This window comes from Heteronotia binoei, chromosome 21 (assembly GCF_032191835.1).
Source record: "Heteronotia binoei isolate CCM8104 ecotype False Entrance Well chromosome 21, APGP_CSIRO_Hbin_v1, whole genome shotgun sequence".
Taxonomy (NCBI): domain Eukaryota; kingdom Metazoa; phylum Chordata; class Lepidosauria; order Squamata; family Gekkonidae; genus Heteronotia; species Heteronotia binoei.
The window spans coordinates 175,422,770-175,445,194 of NC_083243.1; the positions used below are offsets into that span (position 1 = coordinate 175,422,770).

Consider the following 22,425-nt stretch of genomic DNA (forward strand, 5'->3'; position numbering starts at 1 on the left):
AATCCTCTGTTCCCCAGGATTTCAGACAAAACAATGGCCTGCAGCTGGAGGAAGGAGGCAAGATTGTTCCATTTCATGCTTGTCATTAGCAGATATTACTGCTGGAATTCTGCCCATAGTTTGCCAACAGCCTTTGGACAGCATGAAAATTTGACAGGTAAGAAGGCAGCAAAAGGAATATATAGAAGAGGCAAATTTTGATATTCTTTCCCTTGAGATTCCTAAGGCAGAAAAGTTAGATTTGAATCCAATAGCGCCCAGACCAACGAAAGATCCAAAGTAGAAAGTGGCTGGCTGCTGCTTCCTACTGTATTGTAACAGGCTGAACTAGAAAAAGAGGTCTGTATTAGCTGAAAGGATTCTTTGATGAAGCTGTGGCTGGTTCTGCGCCTTGGGTTCAAGTGGTTCTCCTTGACTGTGGTTTTCACGTCTATAACCTGCACCAAAAGAACGGCTTTACCTGCATGCTCATCAGTGAGATCTTTGAGTTAACGTGAGTATTCATTCTAGCCCTTTTCCTCTTCATGTTGTTTGTCAATGCAAGTCCCCATATTCCAATGGAGGTCGTAGTCCTGATTTATTTTCTCTTTCACTGCAATGTGAAACCTCTGTACTTTTTGTTTAACTTAATTTTTTATTTTTTAGGAACAAACAAAAATGAACGCATACACTTACTCACACAGTACATTGCCACAATTATATATACAGTTGTCTTTCATGGATGCAACATAAGCATAGACAGTTATTCATTGTCATTTACTTTGTCTATAACTATTTCTTTCTATTGTAGTAAAACAGAACTTTATTGCATAATAATAGTTTATATATACACTAGATTTTCATTTCTTTTTATCTAAGTTCTAGCTTTTCATTTTACAGCTAACGTTTCATTATCACAAACATACATTGCCTGATTCTGTCTCTTAATCATTCTCCACTTTAACCATTTAGTAGTTAGTTTTCAGCTTTATAGTCAAGGAATACACTCCATTTTCCTTGAAATTCTGGATTCAAGCTGTTATGTAAATAAGATGTTAGTTTTGCCATTGTCATATATTCAATTAATTTGTTTATTCAGTCCATCAATTCTAGACATTTTTGGCCTTTCATTTAAATGCAAACATTACGCTAGCTGCTATTTCCATATATTTGAATAGCTCACTGTGCATTCTTATAATATTGCTTGGTAAAATATTTTATAATTTTTTCCCCCGATCCATCGCAAGCTTAAATTTTAAAACCATGTTGGATCAGGCCAATGGCCCATCCCGTCCAACACTCTATCACATAGTCACCAAGAAAACCAGGTGCCAATCAGGAGGTCCATCAATGGGGCCAGGATACTAGAAGCCCTCCCACTGTTGCCCCCCCCCAGCACCAAGAATACAGAGCATTACTGCCCCAGACAGAGAGTTCCATCTATACCCTTTGGCTAATAGCCACTTGATGAACCTCTGTTCCATATGATTAACCAATCCCCCCTTGAAGCTGTCTATGCATGTAGACTTCCAACCTCCTGTGGAAGTGAATTCCATGTGTTAATCACCCTTTGTACTTCCTTTTATCAGTGCTAACCCGACTGCTCAGCAATTTCACTGAGTGTCCATGAGTTCTTGTATTGTGAGAAAGGGAGAAAAATACTTCTTTCTCTACCTTCTCTATCCCATTCATAATCTTGTAAACCTCTATCATGTCACTCTGCGGTCGATGTTTCTCCAAACGAAAGAGCCCCAAGCGTTTTACCCTTTCTTCATAGAGAAAGTGTTCTAGTTGCCCTTTTCTGGACTTTTTTCAGTGCTATAATATCTTTTTTTGAGGTGTGGTGACCTGAATTGTACACAGTACTCCAAATGATGCCATACTGTTGATTTATACAGGGGCATTATGATTCTGGCTGATTTGTCAATTCCATTCCTAATAATTTCCAGCATAGCGTTAGCCTTTTTTATTGCGGTTGCACACTATGTTGATATTTTCAGTGAGTTATCTGTCATGACTCCAAGATCTCTTTCTTGGTCAGTCTCCGACAGTTTGGACCCCCTCCACTTGTATTTATAGTTAGGATTTTTGGCCCCAATGTGCATTACTTTGCATTTGGCCATAATGAACCTCATTTGCCAGTCCCAGCCTCGACAGATCTTTTAAATATCTTTTGAGGACAAAAGGAGATTGAGGAAGAATCGCACTGCTACAGGACCAACCCTAAATCAGACTTTTCCCTGCAGCCGCTGTGGCCGGACCTGCCTGTCCCACATTGGTCTTGTCAGCCACCAGCGAGCCTGCAGCAAACGTGGACTATTGCACCCTTCTTAAATCTTCGTTCGCGAAGCCAAGCCGAGAGAGAGAGAGTATCTCTTCATGAATCTTTATCTAATATTGTCTTGCTTTATTACATGTCCACAATATATGATAAAATGTTGCACCTGTATATCGACAGTTCCAACATTTTCCCTTATAACTCTTATTAGTTTTTGCAATTCCTTTGAGTGCAATTTAGCGTCTTAAAACATTTAATACCAATTCTCCCTTTAAATTTGGGATTCAGTTAATTTAATTTTTTTAGCCCATAAATTTTCCCTCTGGCTTATAGAAATATCTCTCCAAACTTTTTCATCCATTTAATCATACACTCTTTCACTTGTTCTGTTTCGTATTGCAATAGCATTTTATACATTTTTCCTAATAAATGTTTTGAGTCTCCTGTAATTAGTTGTTCATAGGCTGTTTTTTTCCTTAAGTTACCTTCTTTTGCTATTCTTTATATTTGGATACTGTTTGGTAGTATATTAGCCAGTGGATGTTCTTTCCTTCATTTTGGACTTCTTGCCAAGATTTAATTTTCATTTGTCTTATCATATAATCGTTAATTATATGATCACCTTTGCCCCCCTAATAACTTGTGTCACAGTAAGTATTAATTGGAGATACCAATGGTGAAGTGGGTTGTCGAGCAGCCCAATCCTAACTCCCATGGTGGCTGGCCATGGTGCATGTGTGGTGGTGCTTGTCCACTTCCTAAGGGCTTAGTTCCACTCAAGGGTGGGGGGAAAGAAGAAGCGTAGCTCACCACAAGGGAGACCGTCACCATGGCAACTCTGCTGTAGTACGGGCGTGCGACTGAGGCGTTGGCAGAGGCAGTAGGAAGGGAGGGGCCTTCTTGGCCCCCCCAGATTGGCCAGTCCCAGCGCAGGTGCATGGCACATGACAGGGGTAGGGAGAAGCTGCCCTGGAGAGGCTGATCGCCTGTCCCTCCCTGCCCCCTGACAGAGAACTGTGCCAATCACAGGCAGATGGGCACAGTCAAAGGAGGGAAGTCCCACCGACGCAGGGAGGGGAAAGGAGTGAGGCTGAGCGTGCACAAGAGAGAAGCATGGTTCACTGCTGAGGTGGGGGAGGGGGGTGGGAAGGGGAAGTGCGGAGCTGCAGGATTGGCCAGTCCCAAGGCCGAGCCCACCCACTCTCAGAGACTCGTGCCAATGGCAGGCAGATGAATGGAGGCATGTGACCTCCCAGCCAGCTATAAACAAACAAGAAAGACATAGTGCAGAAATCTGCACGCAGAGACCCCAGGCAAAATGTTTGCATCGGAATGAGCAGACAGAGTCCCACAGGGAAGCCTTCCCCTGCCTGGACTTGGAGTCCCTTCAGACGCCCCCCACTACTTCGGGGAACTCCCCCCCCCCGGGGCAGCAGAAGGCAGAGTGTGAGACACCAGCCATGCTTCCGCTCCATTCACCCCCCACCCGCTGAGGGTTGTGCCGTGAGCATAACAGCCCTGTGGGGTTGGGCAGGCTGAGGTGCGGCCCCTGGCCTCCCTCCCTCTCATGAGATGAGTGGGACAAAGACCCCCCTCCTCCATCCAGCCTGGTGGCTCATAGCTCCATCCTCAAGAAACAAGCAAGCCTGCCCTCCAAGACAATCCCTCAGGAAGCCCACTGACAGAGTGGCACAGGGAGCAGGCAGCAGATTCCAAGCAGGAGAGATAAAGCAGGGCACAACTCAGATGTTATTGTGTTGGAACCGAGTGCAACAATATTTGAGGCACAACGAGGACAGTCCTGCAGGGCGTGAGGCTCCACTCAGGGAGGAGGGCATGAACAGCTGACTGAGTAGAGGGGGGGGGGGGGTTGAATCGCTGCCGATGGGAGCCTCTCTGGTGATTTCCCACCTGCGAAACAGACAGAGATCAAGAGCACCCGAAGGGGCTGCAGCGTGAGACTGTATTTCGTCCAGGGACTCTCTTAAAGGGGCAGTCTGTGACTCACCGCCCCACAGGCATTGGAGCAGCTGCCAGCCCCCCCCCCCCCACACACACACAGTGCCCTGCCAGGGGTGGGAATGAGGCAGCGGACAGACCAAGAGAGGGCCGCGGCAATTCCCCCCTGCCTGAGCTGCCCAGAGCAAGTGCTGGAGACACTGTCACACCGCCTGACCTCGACCAAGGGGAGGGGGAGGAGCTTTGGGGTGCACAGCCGCACTTGCCCATCCATGTTCAACCGCCCTTGCACGCTGAGCCTCCGGTGGCTGGGTACCTGTTGGGACTTGGAAATGACAGAGGTTAGCCACAGAGGAGAGACCTCGCTCTCCTCAAAAGTCAAAGAGCTCGCTCTGTACTGCCTAAGTGCCCTCGCTATGCACCGTCCACCAAAGTGCTGCGGCCCTAGCTCTGAGTCCGTGCGGCAGGGAACTCCATGGCAGATTCCCGTGCCACGCGCCCTAGCCTACCTAAAGAGTTGTGCGGGGCTGGAGCAGAAGCTTTTCTAGGAGATGGGGAGCAATGATTGGGTGATGGGAAGGGGGCTTGACCAGCCCGGGGCATGAGGGAATTGATGAGGCAATTACACGGCTCCCTAAGGAGTTTGCAAGCTGGTACAGTGGCGGCAGCAGACTTTGTTTTCTGTTTCACCAAGTGTCTATGGGGCATGCCAGCCTTTTCCGTGATGCAACTTTGTGCCTCGGGCGGGGGGGGCATGTCTGGTCCCAAAGTTCTTAGGAAGCCGACTAAGCCGAGGCACACCCCTGACTCTGCCCCCCCCCTCGAGCTGGCATATGCCTCTCTGCCGCTCTTCCACCTGCGCTTGGGCACAGGGCTGAGGCGCCGCTGCCCTGGAGCGGGGGCCTGCTCAAGTGGGCCCATACTAATGTAAGTCACCTCTACTCAAACGTAAGTGGACTTACGCTGTTGTAACTCCAACTTCCGTCAACATAGCAGTTAGTTTGCTCCCAAAGCACTTTCAGCCCCCCCTTAGGATTGTGCTGTTATTCTATTTTTAAATTTAAACCATTGTCACGGCTGGGGCCGGGTCAGGCAAAGTCCAGAGGCAGTCCGAGGTCTGTAGCCAGCAAGCAGGAGTGTCTGAGGTGCCAAATCCAAATCGCTGTGCAAGTATCGCAGGTCCGAGGTCCAGAAGCCGAGGTCAGGGAGTCCAGAAGTCAAAAGCCAAAGTCAGGGAGTCAGGAACCAAAGTCAAGCTGGAGTGGATGCTAGAACGTCAGGGAGATGACTAGTTGCTTCCACAAAGCCTCCTCCCAAAGCCCACAGCTATATAGCCCTCTGCTGGCTGTTGCCCATTTGGGCTAATTGCTGGCTCTGGGAGGCAGCCAGGATCCTGTTACAACTCAAGCATCCTTACTCTTAGGAGAGCCAGAATCCTCTCAAAACTCAGGACTCAGGGAGTGTCTTGCTTGTGAGCGTGCCGCCCTCCTCCGATCCCTGAGGTCCTGACGGAGGCGGTCACGCACACGAGCCACCCGAGAGGGCGAGGCAGGGGGGCTGGGATCTTCTTCAGCAGGAGGCAGGGGTACTGGTGCAGGTGGGAGGGGTACAGTTTCCTTGGCAGACTCGTCTTCCTCTGCAGGGTCCCCAGCACCCATGACAACCATGTTCTTTGTTATCCGCCCCTGAAAATATGACAGTCATCTTATTTTTGAATAGTTTTTAATTCCTAATCCATAAATAGTTGTGAATTCCTTCCTTTGTATCAGCTGTCACCAATTTAGTATTCCTTTCATTTGGATTTGTAATCCAATCTGAGATCCAAGCCAGTGTAGAAGCTTGGTGATATACTTTAATATTCAGTACTGCCATGCCTCTTCTTTTTTCTCATCTTGCAATATTTTAAATCTTATTCGTGGTTTCCTTCCATTTCATATAAAAGTGTTTATAATCTTCTGGGTTTTTTAAAAAAACCTTTTCATCTATATCCGTTGGTAGCATTTGGAACAAAACATCAACTTTGGTAAAATATTTGTTTTGATGGCAGAGATTCTTCCTAGCCATGAGATTTTCAATATTTCCCATCTTTGCAAATACTTGCCAGACTTTCTGGTAATTGTCTTTATAGATTTTTACTTTGTTCCGTTACATAGATACCTAGGTATTTTGTTGTTTTTTATTAGTAACAATACATCCTGTTGATTTCTGTATTTCTTCTTGTTCTTGTATCTAATAAGATTGTTTTGGTATTATTTTTGTTCCGTTTATATCCAAAGTTAATTCAAAATCTGGTAATTTGTTCCATTATATATTTCAAAGAAATGCTTGGTTTGTTACTTTACTATTATGAAAACATAATTGTACATCAGCAGAGTTTTTCATCTTGTATTCTTCCTTATCTTCCTTTATTCTGGTAATCCTATTACCTTGTCTGATTTTACTGGCCAATATTTTCATTGCCAGAATAAATAATAGCGGTGATATTGGGCAGCCTTGTTGGGTTCCCTTTGCTATTTCAGTTTTCCCTGATAAAGTACCATTTATTAAAATTCTGGCATGCTAATTGGTATAAATACTCTGAATTTAGTAAAATAATTTATTTCCGCAATTCATATTTTGTAGTACTTTTAATAAAAATGGCCAAAACACATCGTCAAAGGCTTTCTCTACATCCAGAAACAGAAATGCCATTTTTCTGCCTTTTCCTTTAGAATATTCAGTTGCATTCAGCAGATATCTGATGTTGTCCTTCATAATCTTTTTGGGACAAATACCATTTGATCTTCATGGATTTATTCTGGAATACACTTTCTTAGTCTCTCAACCATTATTGTTGTGGAAATCTTATAATCAACATTTAATAAAGAGATTGATCTATAAGATTGCGACAATAATAGATCATTCCCTTCTTTATGTAATAGAGTTATATTCACCTCTCACCAGGTTGGTGGTATTTATTTTCTCTCTTCTATTTCATTCATTGCTTTTTGAAGCAGCATTGTTAATGTATTTTCAAAGCATTTGTAGTATGTTGCTGTCAAACCATCACATCCTAGAGCTTTATCTTTTTAGTTTTTTTATAGGTTGATTGATTTCTTGTACTGTTATTACTTGGTTTAATATTTTAATGTGTTCATATGTATATCTTTTTAATGGTATATTAAGTAGACAGTTTTCCATTTCTTCCTCATCTATAGATTCTTCTTTGTAAAGATTTTTAAATATGTTTTTGTTCCATCCTTTCTGGTTCTGCATAACATTTGATTTCCTTTCCTAATTCTCTTTTCCATTTTTTTTCTTAAACAGTGTGCTAGATATCTTCTAGGTAGGACTGCCAAGCTCCCCAGCACAACACTCTAGGAATCACGGTAAAACTCTATGGTACCATAGAGTTTTATCGTGAGTCCTAGAGCTTCCCTGGCACAATGTTCCTGGCACCATTATGTCATCATGCAGGGCACGTTGCATGGCGACAGGGCTCTTTGGGGGTGGAGATCCCCCTCGGAGGCTTGCTTCCTGCAATGGCAGAGGGACTTGGCAACTCTACTTCCAGGTTTATTGGCAAAATAAAAATGTCTTTTTAAAAGATATTTTAATTTTTCTGCATTTCTTTTACTTCTAACAGATCCAATTGGTTCTTTAGTTGTTTCATCTCTTTCTGTTTGTTCTTGTTTTGTGTTCCTGTTCCATTCCAATAATTCCAACAACCTATTCCAACAATTATTTATTAATAATATTTTATATAAATGCTAAAGTTGATATTCACTATTCCTATATTTTATTATACCATCAAATCCCCCAAATACATCTGCTTATAAGATTATGTATATAACAACTAAATATACAACAAAAACCATACAGTTTTTAAAAAGAGTTTTCAAAATATATTTTCAAAATGTATTGATCAGAGATATATTTCTGGAAAAGTTGCATATCAGCCAGAAAGCAATCAATGACAATAAATAATTACTTATGCAAAAAAAAAAATTGTAACAATTTTCCAGCAGCTGGGAAATTTTTTATGTTCATTCAATCTCCCCTTTTTTTCAATCAATAGACAAAAATAATAAAAGTTTTCTATTTGAATTTCTGAGCAACTAGAGACAACTTTTTAAAACAGTTACAGTCTTCACTAGGGTGGCCATAATGTCTGAAGGCCAGCCAGGGACACCTTGGGGGGGGGGGAAGGCAGGAGTGCGCGCGCGCGAAGCGCGCGCGCCGCCGGAAACAGGAAGTGACGTCACTTCCGGCGACGTCACTTCCGGCGACGTCATACCACCGCCGGAAACAGGAAGTGACATCACTTCCTGTGACATCATTTCCCCCGCGCCACCTGCCGGAAACGGGAAGTGACATCACTTCCTGTGACATCATTTCCCCCGCGCCACCTGCCGGAAGCAGGAAGTGACATCACTTCCTGTGACATCATTTCCCCCAAATGGCATCATTTCCCCCAAATGCCACTGCCGGAAACAGGAAGTGACTTCACAGAACTTCCTGTGACGTCCCCAAAAATCCCCCAAATATCACCGCCGGAAACAATTTTGTTCTCAAATCCTGTATATACTTCATCAGTATATGGGATAAGGCACTTTCTCAACTGTGCTGCATAATGCAGCCTATTTATTTTGTCCTGTTGGCTCTGTTGGCTCTATCTGCGCCACCTTCATCACTTTCGGGGTGTGGATCCCCCAGTGGGGTGGGCTCCCGACTCCCTCCGCCGGCTGTTTCTGATAGCCCTGCGCCCCCTCTTTCATTTGATATGTGTCCCGTGCGGGTGCCACCCTCCTGCCGGGAGATGCCGCAAAATGAGCCCCCTTGAGGCTTATGGCGGCAGGGCTCGGGGGAAGCAAGCTAGACTGCTGTTCTTTTGAGGGGTTATAGAGTGTTTCGAGCCCCTCCCTGTGGCATTGGTCCCATCGTCGTGGGACCCAGGGGGCCGGCGCAGCAGCCTGCCGAAGCAGCCTGTCACTAATAACACAGGTCGAGATGCGGAAGTGACTGACAGGCTGCTTCAGCGGGCCGCTGCGCCGGCCCCCTGGGTCCCACAACGATGGGACCGATGCCACAGGGAGGGGCTCGAAACACTCTATAACCCCTCAAAAGAACAGCAGTCTAGCTTGCTTCCCCCGAGCCCTGCCGCCATAAGCCTCAAGGGGGCTCATTTTGCGGCATCTCCCGGCAGGAGGGTGGCACCCGCACGGGACACATATCAAATGAAAGAGGGGGCGCAGGGCTATCAGAAACAGCCGGCAGAGGGAGTCGGGAGCCCACCCCACTGGGGGATCCACACCCCGAAAGTGATGAAGGTGGCGCAGATAGAGCCAACAGAGCCAACAGGACAAAATAAATAGGCTGCATTATGCAGCACAGTTGAGAAAGTGCCTTATCCCATATACTGATGAAGTAAATACAGGATCTGAGAACAAAATTGCACCAGAAGACACAAACACAAAGCTCCCTTACACTGAATCAGTGCTTGGGTCCACCAAAGTCAGTATTGTCCACTCCAGTCACAAACACAAAGCTCCCTTACACTGAATCAGTGCTTGGGTCCACCAAAGTCAGTATTGTCACATAAGAACATAAGAGAAGCCCTGTTGGATCAGGCCAGTGGCCCATCCAGTCCAACACTCTGCGTCACATAAGAACATAAGAGAAGCCCTGTTGGATCAGGCCAGTGGCCCATCCAGTCCAACACTCTGCGTCACATAAGAACATAACAGAAGCCCTGTTGGATCAGGCCAGTGGCCCATCCAGTCCAACACTCTGCGTCACATAAGAACATAACAGAAGCCCTGTTGGATCAGGCCAGTGGCCCATCCAGTCCAACACTCTGCGTCACATAAGAACATAAGAGAAGCCCTGTTGGATCAGGCCAGTGGCCCATCCAGTCCAACACTCTGCGTCACATAAGAACATAAGAGAAGCCCTGTTGGATCAGGCCAGTGGCCCATCCAGTCCAACACTCTGCGTCACATAAGAACATAACAGAAGACCTGTTGGATCAGGCCAGTCCAACACTCTGCGCCCATCCAGTCCAACACTCTGCGTCACATAAGAACATAACAGAAGCCCTGTTGGATCAGGCCAGTGGCCCATCCAGTCCAACACTCTGTGTCACATAAGAGAAGCCCTGTTGCATCAGGCCAGTGGCCCCTCCAGTCCAACACTCTGCGCCACATAAGAACATAAGGAGGGAAGGAAGGGAGGAGGGAAGGGAGGAGGGAAGGGAAGGGAAGGGAAGGGAAGGGAAGGGAGGAAGGAAGGAAGGAAGGAAGGAAGGAAGGAAGGAAGGAAGGAAGGAAGGAAGGAAGGAAGGGAGGGAAGGGAGGGAAGGAAGAAAGAAAGAAAGGAAGGGAGGGAGGAGGGAGGGGAGGAGGGAGGGAAGGAAGGGAGGAGGGAAGGGAGGAGGGAAGGGAGGAGGGAAGGGAGGAGGGAAGGGAAGGGAAGGGAGGAAGGAAGGAAGGAAGGAAGGAAGGAAGGAAGGAAGGAAGGGAGGAAGGGAGGGAAGGAAGAAAGAAAGGAAGGAAGGGAGGAGGGAGGGAGGGAAGGAAGGAAGGGAAGGGAGGGAGGGAAGGAAGGGAGGGAAGGAAGGGAGGAAGAAAGGAAAGAAGGGAAGAGGGAGGGAAGAAAGGAAGGCCGCCCCCCCCCCCCCGCTTTCGGCCCCCTTACCTGCGGTGGCGGTCGGCGGCGAGTCGGGCGGCGGCGGCGGGTCGGGCGGCGGCGGCGGGTCCGGCGGCGGCGAGTCCAGCGGCGGGGGCGGCGGCGAGGCCAGGGAGGCGTCGGAGAGGCCTTCCTTGGCCGGCGCTGGTCCGGGAAGGCCTTCCAGAGGCTCTGGAAGGCCTTCCCGGACCAGCGCCGGGTGCTCCGCGGCCTCCCCGCGGCCTCCGCTGGTCGCTGGGGGCCTTCCAGACACTCTGGAAGGCCCCCAGCGACCAGCGGAGGCCGCGGGGAGGCCTTCGCTGGCCGGCGCTGGCCCGGGAAGGCCTTCCAGAGGCTCTGGAAGGCCTTCCCGGACCAGCGCCGGGTGCTCCGCGGCCTCCCCGCGGCCTCCGCTGGTCGCTGGGGGCCTTCCAGACACTCTGGAAGGCCCCCAGCGACCAGCGGAGGCCGCGGGGAGGCCTTCGCTGGCCGGCGCTGGCCCGGGAAGGCCTTCCAGAGGCTCTGGAAGGCCTTCCCGGACCAGCGCCGGGTGCTCCGCGGCCTCCCCGCGGCCTCCGCTGGTCGCTGGGGGCCTTCCAGACACTCTGGAAGGCCCCCAGCGACCAGCGGAGGCCGCGGGGAGGCCTTCGCTGGCCGGCGCTGGTCCGGGAAGGCCTTCCAGAGGCTCTGGAAGGCCTTCCCGGACCAGCGCCGGGTGCTCCGCGGCCTCCCCGCGGCCTCCGCTGGTCGCTGGGGGCCTTCCAGACACTCTGGAAGGCCCCCAGCGACCAGCGGAGGCCGCGGGGAGGCCTTCGCTGGCCGGCGCTGGCCCGGGAAGGCCTTCCAGAGGCTCTGGAAGGCCTTCCCGGACCAGCGCCGGGTGCTCCGCGGCCTCCCCGCGGCCTCCGCTGGTCGCTGGGGGCCTTCCAGACACTCTGGAAGGCCCCCAGCGACCAGCGGAGGCCGCGGGGAGGCCTTCGCTGGCCGGCGCTGGTCCGGGAAGGCCTTCCAGAGGCTCTGGAAGGCCTTCCCGGACCAGCGCCGGGTGCTCCGCGGCCTCCCCGCGGCCTCCGCTGGTCGCTGGGGGCCTTCCAGACACTCTGGAAGGCCCCCAGCGACCAGCGGAGGCCGCGGGGAGGCCTTCGCTGGCCGGCGCTGGCCCGGGAAGGCCTTCCAGAGGCTCTGGAAGGCCTTCCCGGACCAGCGCCGGGTGCTCCGCGGCCTCCCCGCGGCCTCCGCTGGTCGCTGGGGGCCTTCCAGACACTCTGGAAGGCCCCCAGCGACCAGCGGAGGCCGCGGGGAGGCCTTCGCTGGCCGGCGCTGGTCCGGGAAGGCCTTCCAGAGGCTCTGGAAGGCCTTCCCGGACCAGCGCCGGGTGCTCCGCGGCCTCCCCGCGGCCTCCGCTGGTCGCTGGGGGCCTTCCAGACACTCTGGAAGGCCCCCAGCGACCAGCGGAGGCCGCGGGGAGGCCTTCGCTGGCCGGCGCTGGCCCGGGAAGGCCTTCCAGAGGCTCTGGAAGGCCTTCCCGGACCAGCGCCGGGTGCTCCGCGGCCTCCCCGCGGCCTCCGCTGGTCGCTGGGGGCCTTCCAGACACTCTGGAAGGCCCCCAGCGACCAGCGGAGGCCGCGGGGAGGCCTTCGCTGGCCGGCGCTGGTCCGGGAAGGCCTTCCAGAGGCTCTGGAAGGCCTTCCCGGACCAGCGCCGGGTGCTCCGCGGCCTCCCCGCGGCCTCCGCTGGTCGCTGGGGGCCTTCCAGACACTCTGGAAGGCCCCCAGCGACCAGCGGAGGCCGCGGGGAGGCCTTCGCTGGCCGGCGCTGGCCCGGGAAGGCCTTCCAGAGGCTCTGGAAGGCCTTCCCGGACCAGCGCCGGGTGCTCCGCGGCCTCCCCGCGGCCTCCGCTGGTCGCTGGGGGCCTTCCAGACACTCTGGAAGGCCCCCAGCGACCAGCGGAGGCCGCGGAGAGGCCTCCCCCACCGCTGCCGGCCCCGCGCGCGGGCGGGGAAGGCGGGGAGTGAGGGAGGGAGCGTCCCTGCGCGTGCGCAGGGGCCCTGCGCAGGCGCAGGGACGCTCCCTCCCTCACTCCCCGCCTTCCCCGCCCGCGCCCGCGGCCCACCGGCTCCTGGGCTGCCTAAACCGGGACCTTTAATGGTCCCGGTATAGGGAGCCCGGGATCCGGGATTGGGTGGCCAGATCCGGGAATGTCCCGGGAGACCGGGACGGTCTGGCCACCCTAGTCTTCACTAAAAAATAGTTAAGCTACAGTCTTATCAATTTCAATCTTATCTAGCAGGTGGCAGCAAAACTTAATTATTTTGTTATTAGGTATTGGATTTGCTCTAAAAAGAAAGTGTGAAACATTAGTCTGAGACGTAGTCAGTATAAGAAAATTCTTAGTCAAGACTTATCTTGCAGCTCCAATTTTGACAGCTTTAAGTTCTTGTTGGTGAAGTATAATTCAATTAAGAGAGTGTAGCCTTTTAAATACAATTCGTTATCAAGAAGAAACAGAGCAAAGAAGTAGAAAGAATAAAACAAAGAATTAAAAACAGAATAAAAAATCATAAAATATGGAAGTGGTTTATTCCATCTTGGAGAAAAATAGGGAAATAAGGGGAAAATTGCAACGCCCAAAGACAAAACAAAGCAAACACAGAACAGTGGCAGTCTTCCAAATTAGTTACACATTATTTTAAATTCCAAAGTTAGCCACTGCTGGGAATGGAAAGGGAAAACAAAGGCTGTTTGTGTCTGATTGTAATTTATTTCCAGTTAGTTATATTAAGTTCTTTAGAGCACCAGAAGTTTGCTGATTGTATTTAGTCCAATTAAGGGTGAAAATAGTTACCTCAATAGAAGATAAATATTGTTTTTAGTAGTGAGCAAAAAATTTTGCTGGCACTCTCCAGTGTTGCCAAAAAGATAAAATAGCAGAGAGAGATTGTTTCAGTTCTTGATAGAAGCTTAATTCTGAAACTCTAGATATTAAGTTCCATTCGGTAATTATAAAAGTTATTTAAGGCAGGCAAACTTGCATAGTAATTCTCTGTACCCACCTGGAGATAGCCATGCTATAGGAGATAGGAGATTTTGAAGTCTGCTAATTAAAGGAGACCCCAAATCCCCCAATTTTCCATGGAGAGTTTGCTGGAGCCCCCCTTAATTGCAGAATGGGGAGGGGCTAGGGCTGTTTCCAACCCTGTCTGGCTTTTAAGTGCATGGTGCAGAGGAAGCAGGAGAACACATAATGCTCTCAGTCAGATGCCATCTTGCCAGCTGAAACCTCTGTAGTTTGACGAGAATGATTATCCCTGGGCCTTTTGCTGGCCGTGATGAGTTTCAAGCTGGTAGGAGGTGGAACGTTTTCTATTCTACGCAGTCAGTTAATGTCTGCTCTTCTTCTTACAGGCAGTTTATCTTTGTTGTGGCCTTCACCACATTCCTCATCAGCTGTGTTGACTATGACATCCTTTTTGCCAACAAGCTGGTGAATCACAGCCAGCATTCCGGTGACCCAGTTAAGGTGACCCTGCCGGATGCCTTCCTACCTCCCAGCGAGTGCAGTGCCAGGTAAAGCGGACAACCGCTCCCTCTGTCCGTATCCAGTAATGTTCTTGCTGATCGTGCTTCAGTTTTTAGATCCCAAAATCCAAAACTGGAAGGTCCTCTGTTTGTAAGCTGGCTATACTCCAGCAATTTTAAATGAGTGCTTCATAGCGGGAGGTGTTGTTTTTGTAAGGCAAGCGTAGCTGTCACTTACGTCAAGAACTGCTTTCATACTTTTGCAGTTGTCTTTAGCAGATCTGGACTCTTCAGTGTTAATTAATTACTTTCATGGGATTTCTATCCTGCCCTCCTCTGGAAGCAGGCCCACAGTGGGTTACAATGTGCCCACTGGGCAAACTAGGCAGTTGTCTAGGGCGCCGGCCTTCTGGGGGCACCAAATTGAGTGCCTCTGATGTGACTCGATGACATTGTCAGAGCAAGGTGGGCACCAGAAGTTAGTCTTGCCTAGGCTGCAAGACAGTCTAGAGCCGGGCCTGAATGTACCAATAAAACAGTAACAATTATACATAAACTCAGTACAATCGGGGAGGGACGGTGGCTCAGTGGTAGAGCATCTGCTTGGGAAGCAGAAGGTCCCAGGTTCAATCCCCGGCATCTCCAAAAAAGGGTCCAGGCAAATAGGCGTGAAAATCCTCAGCTTGAGACCCTGGAGAGCAGGGGAGGGACGGTGGCTCAGTGGTAGAGCATCTGCTTGGGAAGCAGAAGGTCCCAGGTTCAATCCCTGGCATCTCCAAAAAGGGTCCAGGCAAATAGGTGTGAAAATCCTCAGCTTGAGACCCTGGAGAGCAGGGGAGGGATGGTGGCTCAGTGGTAGAGCATCTGCTTGGGAAGCAGAAGGTCCCAGGTTCAATCCCCGGCATCTCCAAAAAAGGGTCCAGGCAAATAGGCGTGAAAATCCTCAGCTTGAGACCCTGGAGAGCAGGGGAGGGATGGTGGCTCAGTGGTAGAGCATCTGCTTGGGAAGCAGAAGGTCCCAGGTTCAATCCCTGGCATCTCCAAAAAGGGTCCAGGCAAATAGGTGTGAAAATCCTCAGCTTGAGACCCTGGAGAGCCGCTGCCAGTCTGAGAAGACAATACTGACTTTGATAGACTGAGGGTCTGATTCGGTATAAGGCAGCTTCATATGTTCATATGTTCAATCCAATACTACAGTTTCCGTGAAATAAATTTCAAACCATGAAATCCAGTTTAAAACCGTGATGGTGAATAATAATGTAACAATTTAACAGTGTCCCAGGTATATCCATCCACAGTTCAGAAAGGGCCAGCGTATCAGGTCTGTAGCTCATCAGGCAGTTGGTACAGTATACATAGGCTGATTAAAGCCGTCTGGTTCGGGCAGGGGAGGCTCACTGCAGCAGTGAGGCCTAGTGAAAAAGTTCCATTTTTCAGGTACTGGGGAATTGTAACGAGAGCCAGTTTGGTTAAGTGCAGACTCTAACCTGGGAGAACCAGGTTTGAATCCCCACTCCTTCACATGCTGAGTGACCTTGAGTCAGTCACAGTTCTTGAAAGAGCTGCTCTCTCAAAAGTAGTTCTGGAAAGAGTTCTCACAGCTCCATGTACCTTGCAGGGGCTCTGTTGTAGGGAGAGGAAGAGAAAGAAAATTGTAAGCTGCTCTGTGACTCTGAGTGAAGGGTGGAATATAAATCAAGTCTCCTCCTCCTCCTCCTCTTTATCTTTTTCACCTTCATCCCACAGGGCCCCGATCTCATTTGGTAGCATGTTCCACCTGGCCAGGGGTGGTGCTGGGTTTTTTGCTGCCCCAGGCCACTGCCCCCCTCCAAGTCCCCCATCCCTGCCCCCCCATCAGGGGTCTTAAAATGGGTGGGAGGTGGGGCTGCTTCTGCCACCTCCTCACTAGGCAGAAAAGTGGCAGAAGCAGCTGGTCTGCCTCCCCCCTCCCATTGAGAGACCTTCGCTGATCAGCTGATCGGTGGGGGTATTTTTATTTAGGGTTTGTAGAATCTTTCGGGCTCAAGTGCTGTGTTCTATTGGAGAAATTTTTTCTTCCAGACGTTTCGTTCTCAGCTGCGGAGAACATCCTCAGTGGCGTTGCAGCCGGCCTGCTCCGGCTGCAACGCCACTGAGGATGTTTTCCGCAGCTGAGAACGAAACGTCTGGAAGAAAAAATTTCTCCAATAGAACACGGCACTTGAGCCGGAAAGATTCTACAAACCCTAATGATGATGCCAGCCGTGAAAACCTGAAATCTTTGGTATTTTTATTTATTTATTTATTTTATTAGATTTATAGTCTGCCCTTTCCCATAGGTGGGCTCAGGGTGGATTACAAGCAGAAATAAATAACAATTAAAACCCAACAATAAAATAATAATAGAACAATATCAAAATGAGAAGCAAACAGCAAAACATAACATAGGTGGTGTGGGCACATTTTACAGATTAAGCCATATGTGTTGGCCCAAGATGTAACGATCAGATGGTAAGATAATAATCACTGTAAGATAATAAATCACGGTAGGGGAGGCCCAACAGATGGAATAAGCAATGACGTAAGGATGCCCGTTTGCCTCAACTGAAAGCCTGGCAGAACAGCTCCATCTTACAGGCCCTGCAGAATGGTAGTAAATCTGGTAGAGTCCGGGTCTCAGTCGGGAGCTGATTCCACCAGGTTGGGACCAGGGCCAAAAATGCCCTGGCCCTGGTCGAGGCAAGCCAGACATCCTTTCGACTGGGGGTGGTCAAAAGGTGTTGATTGGCTGATCACAATGATCTCTGGGGCTCAGATAGGGAGAGGCAGTTCCACAGGTATGTTGGTCCCAGGCCACATAAGGCTTTAAATGTCAGTACCAAAACCTTGAAGTGGATCTGGTACTCAAGTGGTAGCCAGTGCAATACAACATCGGCCGAATGCTTGCCTGTAAAGGCCGTTCAGTTAACAGCCATGCTGCCGCATTTTGTACCAGCTGGAGTTTCCAGATCAGCCCCAAGGGTAAGCCTGCATAGACCGAGTTATAGTAAGCTAATCTGGAAGTGACTGTTGCATGGATCACTGCAGCTAAGTCCTGGGGAGTCAGATAGGGCACTAGCTGTCTGACCTGCCAAAGGTAGTAGAAGGCAGATCACACAACTGCTGTGACCTGGGCCTCCATAGAAAGGGAGGCATCCAGTATCACTCCCAGACTCTTCACCTTCTGAGCTGACACAAGAGGTGCACTATCCAGGGTAGGGCATCGGATGCCCGATCGTAATCCCCCCAGCTCAGGTACAGGACCTCCGTCTTAGTTGGATTAAATTTCAGCCGGCTTAGTGGTAACCGTCCAGCCACGGCTTCTAATGCCCTGGTCAGGTGGTCTGGTGTGGAGTCTGAATGGCCGTCCATCGACAGATAGAGCTGGGTGTCATCTGCATACTGGTGACAACCCAGCCCAAAACCTTGAGCGATCTGGGCAAGGGGGTGCATATAGATCTTAAATATTGGCGAGAGAATAGCTTCCTGCAACACACATTCAAGTGGTTGCTGTTGGGAGGTCTGCTCTCCAATCGCCACCCTTTGTCCCCGACCACGGAGAAAGGACACTGTAAGGCAACCCCCTGAACTCCAATATCGGCAAGGCGGTCATTAGGTCATAATCGACCGTGTCAAACGCTGCCGAGAGATCTAAAAGCAACAGCAGCGCTGACCCACCATGATCCAGATGCCTTCTGAGGTCATCTGTGAGGGCAACCAGTACAATCTCTGTCCCATGACCAGGGTGGAAGCCGGACTGGAAGGGATTTAAATTACAGGGAAGGAGTTGCTGTGGCACTGTCTCTTTCATACACCCAATCCTGGGCATGTGAAAGAGGCAACGCAGTGCTTCTGCTCTGAGGCTGCCTTTCCTTGCAGGGGAGGCAGCCTGGGAGTGAGGCCAAACCTCCTCTTTTGTCCACCTGAGTCTTGGGCAGGTGAAAGTGGTGGCGCGGCACCTCTGCCTCACTCTGAGGCTGCCTTTCCTCCCAGGGGAGGCAGCCTGGGAGTGAGACCAAGCTGCTTCTTTTGTCCACCTGGGTCTTGGGCGGGCAGAAGGGGCAGTGAGGTACTGGGCAGTGTATGGGGAGGGGGTGCCTAGCAGCGACCCATAGGCCATGCAGCACTCTAGGCAGCTGGCTACATGGCCTACTCCCACATGCCAGCCATGCACCTGGTCAGAGCCAGAGCTGAAGAGGCTCTGGCCAGCAATAAGTGTGTGTCTTTTGGGCTTTCCTGAGTAGTAAAGGTGGGGTCTGATGCAACATTATTAATGTTTGCCAACATTTAAGCTATCAGTGCTTGTTGGATTTGTAGTGCACAAGTGAGGCCAAGGATATTTCAAGAAGTCTTTTATGATAAACTTTGTGTTCACTTAAATGGTATTGCCCCTGTTCACCTATTTTCAGACATCTAATCTAGTTGCTCTGGTGTTTTGAACCTTTTGCTAAAGCATTGAAATCATTGCCAGAGTTGTCTGACCTCTAGTAGTTGGAAAAGGGGTATTCTGAAACATATTTGCTCTAATGCTGCTATAATTCTCGCAACAGTTCCTCCGTCCTTTTTTGACTGTATCTGTCTTACAGGATTCAGGCCAATGGCTTTCTGCTCTCTATCCTGGTGATTGCAGGGGTCTTCTGGATCCATCGACTAATTAAGTTCATCTACAACATTTGCTGCTACTGGGAGATACACTCATTTTACATCAATGCTCTCAAGATTCCCATGGTAAACTGCTGAAATCTGAGGACTTATGGATATGTATGCACTCCAATTCAGTGCAAGTAAAAAAGGAGTGTTAACACTTCAGTGGAAAATCATGCCTCTGGTTACTAGATATTGGAGGCTGATAACAGATTAGTATTATTTGCAGTATACTGCTTTTACAAGCTTTTTACATGTATATAATTAGCTGCTGTTGGAGACAAAATGCTGAATTTGCCAAACTTTATTTTGATCCAGTAAGGCAATTCTTATTTTTTCCCCCCAATGTTCTCAGCAATAAGAAAATAGTAAAGATTGCTACTTCCTTCCTTTCTTTTAGTGCTCCTATCGCATTATGTTAGTGTTAGCTTTCTTGCTGTCTCTCACTGAGCTTCTCCAGAGCTGTGCACTGCTTCTGGTTTGGTGCCACTGCCAGTCCCATAGAGCTCAGACTTATCCGTGGGCCCTGTTGGCTCATGACTTGCTGGGTTGGGTAGCAGGGCTGGTATGCTATGCAGTTGCCATGCCTAGATTTGCGAGCGTCTGTTCTTGGTTTCCTGCCCAACAGAGTCAAAAGCTAAATCGCTGCATTCTTCTCTCCCAAGATTTGAGAGTGTTTCGATCCACCCTTTTTTTTTTTAGATCCACACTACAAATTGGGAAATCGTGAAGTAAAAAAGACGATATGAATGACCAGAGTAGGAAAGATCCCCAAGTGCCTCTAGGTCCGGGATACAGAGTCTTCCCTGTAGCCGTCTTCCTTAATGCATATTAATTTCTCTTAATGACCGAGAATTTGCATGTGCTCTTGATGGTGTCCAAGCCCTACAATTCATGTTACCTTAGAAACCTCTGGCTGAGAGGTAGATATAAGTCTTTAAATACGTTAAACGAAATAATGACCTTTCACAAAGCTAAACTTTTATTTTCTTTTTTCAGTTTGAGCCTGTCGCTTGCTTTCTGTTTTTACCACACTTTTAAACATCTGCAAGAAATTGTATGCTACTCAACCTTCTGTGAAGTTATGGAGAACTGGGAAAAAGGGAGAAGATACTATGTTTCATATAAGCATTAGGGCAGGGTCCCCAACCCCCAGGTCGTGGACCAGTACCGGTCCGGTCTGTTAGCAACCGGTCCATGAGTTGTATAATTATTTCATTATATATGACAATGTAGTAATAAGAAGAAGACATTGGATTTATATCCTACCCTATACTCTGAATCTCAGAGCAGCTCACAATCTCCTTTATCTTCTTCCCCCGCAACAGACACCCTGTGAGATAGGTGGGGCTGAGAGAGCTCTTCCAGAAGCTGCCCTTTCAAGGACAGAGGCTCAGAGCGGCCTACAATCTCCTTTAACTTCCTCCCCCACAACAGACACCCTGTGAGGTGGGTGGGGCTGGAGAGGGCTCACAGCAGCTGCCCTTTCAAAGACAGAGGCTCAGAGCAGCCTACAATCTCCTTTACCTTCCTCCCCCACAACAGACACCCTGTGAGGTGGGTGGGGCTGGAGACGGCTCTCACAGCAGCTGCCCTTTCAAGGACAAAGGCTCAGAGCGGCCTACAATCTCCTTTACCTTCCTCCCCCACAACAGACACCCTGTGAGGTGGGTGAGGCTGGAGAGGGCTCAGAGCGGCCTACAATCACCTTTCCCTTCCTCCCCCACAACAGACACCCTGTGAGGTGGGTGGGGCTGGAGAGGGCTCTCACAGCAGTTGCCCTTTCAAGGACAGAGAGCGGCTTACAATCTCCTTTCCCTTCCTCCCCCACAACGGACACCCTGTGAGGTGGGTGGGGCTGGAGAGGGCTGTCGCAGCAGCTGCCTTTTCAAGGACAGAGGCTCAGAGCGGCTCACAGTCTCCTTTACCTTCCGCCCCCACAACAGACACTCTGTGAGGTGGGTGGGGCTGGAGAGGGCTCTCCCAGCAGCTGCCCTTTCAAGGACAGAGGCTCAGAGTGGCTCACAGTCTCCTTTACCTTCCGCCCCCACGACAGACACTCTGTGAGGTGGGTGGGGCTGGAGAGGGCTCTCCCAGCAGCTGCCCTTTCAAGGACAACCTCTGCAAGAGCTATGACTGACCCAAGGCCATTCCAGCAGGTGCAAGTGAAGGAGCGGGGAATCAAACCCGGTTCTCCCAGTTAAGAGTCTGCACACTTAGCCGCTACACCAAAATAAAGTGCAAAATTGTATCATCCCAAAACCATTGCCCCCTCCTCTTCCCGGTCCATGGAAAAATTGCCTTCTACAAAACCAGTCCCTGGTGTCAAAAATGTTGGGGACCACTGCATTAGGGAATGGCACTGCACAGAAGCGAGGACCAGCTATGGAGTGGTACATAGAGGACAGAGGAGAAGGATGGGTGATTGATGAATCATATGCAGGAGCCCAGATGTTTGTTCTGCACAAGTCTTGCTGGTATTGCTGGGGCTGAAGAAACCCGGCAGGGAGGAAGGGTGCAAATAAAATTTGTTGTTGTTGTTGTTGTAGCTGCCTTTCCATTGGTGGTGTTAATCGCACCTTCCCTCTCTGCCCCGCAGTCCAGTTTGCCCTACTACACGTGGCAGGAGGTGCAGGCACGAATCGTGCAAATCCAGAAGGAACACCAGATCTGCATCCACAAGAAGGAGCTCACAGAGCTGGACGTCTACCACCGCATCCTGCGTTTCAAGAACTACATGGTGGCCATGGTGAACAAGTCGCTGCTTCCCGTGCGCTTCCACCTGCCTCTGCTGGGTGATACGGTCTTCTATACACGTGGCCTCAAGTACAACTTTGAACTGATCTTCTTTTGGGGCCCTGGCTCACTCTTTGAGAATGAGTGGAGTCTCAAGGCTGAGTATAAACGGGGCAGCAACCGCCTAGAGCTAGCTGAGAAGCTGGGCACTCGCATCCTGTGGATTGGCATTGCTAACTTCCTGTTGTGCCCACTTATCCTCATCTGGCAAATTCTCTACGCTTTCTTCAGCTACACCGAGATTCTCAAGCGAGAGCCGGGCAGCTTGGGTGCCCGCTGCTGGTCTCTCTATGGCCGTTGCTACCTGCGGCACTTCAACGAACTGGACCATGAGTTGCACTCACGCCTCAGCAAGGGCTACAAGCCAGCTTCCAAGTACATGAACTGCTTCATTTCGCCCCTGTTCACCATCGTGGCAAAGAATGTGGCCTTCTTCGCCGGCTCCATCCTTGCTGTCCTCATTGCACTGACAATTTACGACGAGGATGTGCTTGCTGTGGAGCACGTCCTCACTACAGTTACAATTCTGGGCGTGGCTGTTACAGTTTGCAGGTGAGCTTGGCTGCAGATGAATGTCCTGGTGGCAG

The 22,425-nt window shown here is 49.9% G+C and overlaps 1 protein-coding gene across 3 annotated transcripts in view; it reads left to right on the forward strand.

Moving 5' to 3' along the window:
- ATG9A (autophagy related 9A) overlaps nucleotides 1–22,425 on the forward strand; it is a 42,366-nt gene that overhangs the window by 3,793 nt on the left and 16,148 nt on the right. For 2 of the 3 annotated variants that reach the window (XM_060261623.1, XM_060261624.1), the window contains 4 exons: nucleotides 428–493; nucleotides 14,267–14,428; nucleotides 18,985–19,126; nucleotides 21,642–22,390. In XM_060261623.1, coding sequence (XP_060117606.1) covers nucleotides 428–493; nucleotides 14,267–14,428; nucleotides 18,985–19,126; nucleotides 21,642–22,390 — 1,119 coding nt within the window. The remainder of the gene's footprint in view (nucleotides 1–427; nucleotides 494–14,266; nucleotides 14,429–18,984; nucleotides 19,127–21,641; nucleotides 22,391–22,425) is intronic. The other variant, XM_060261622.1, reaches the window with a different exon arrangement.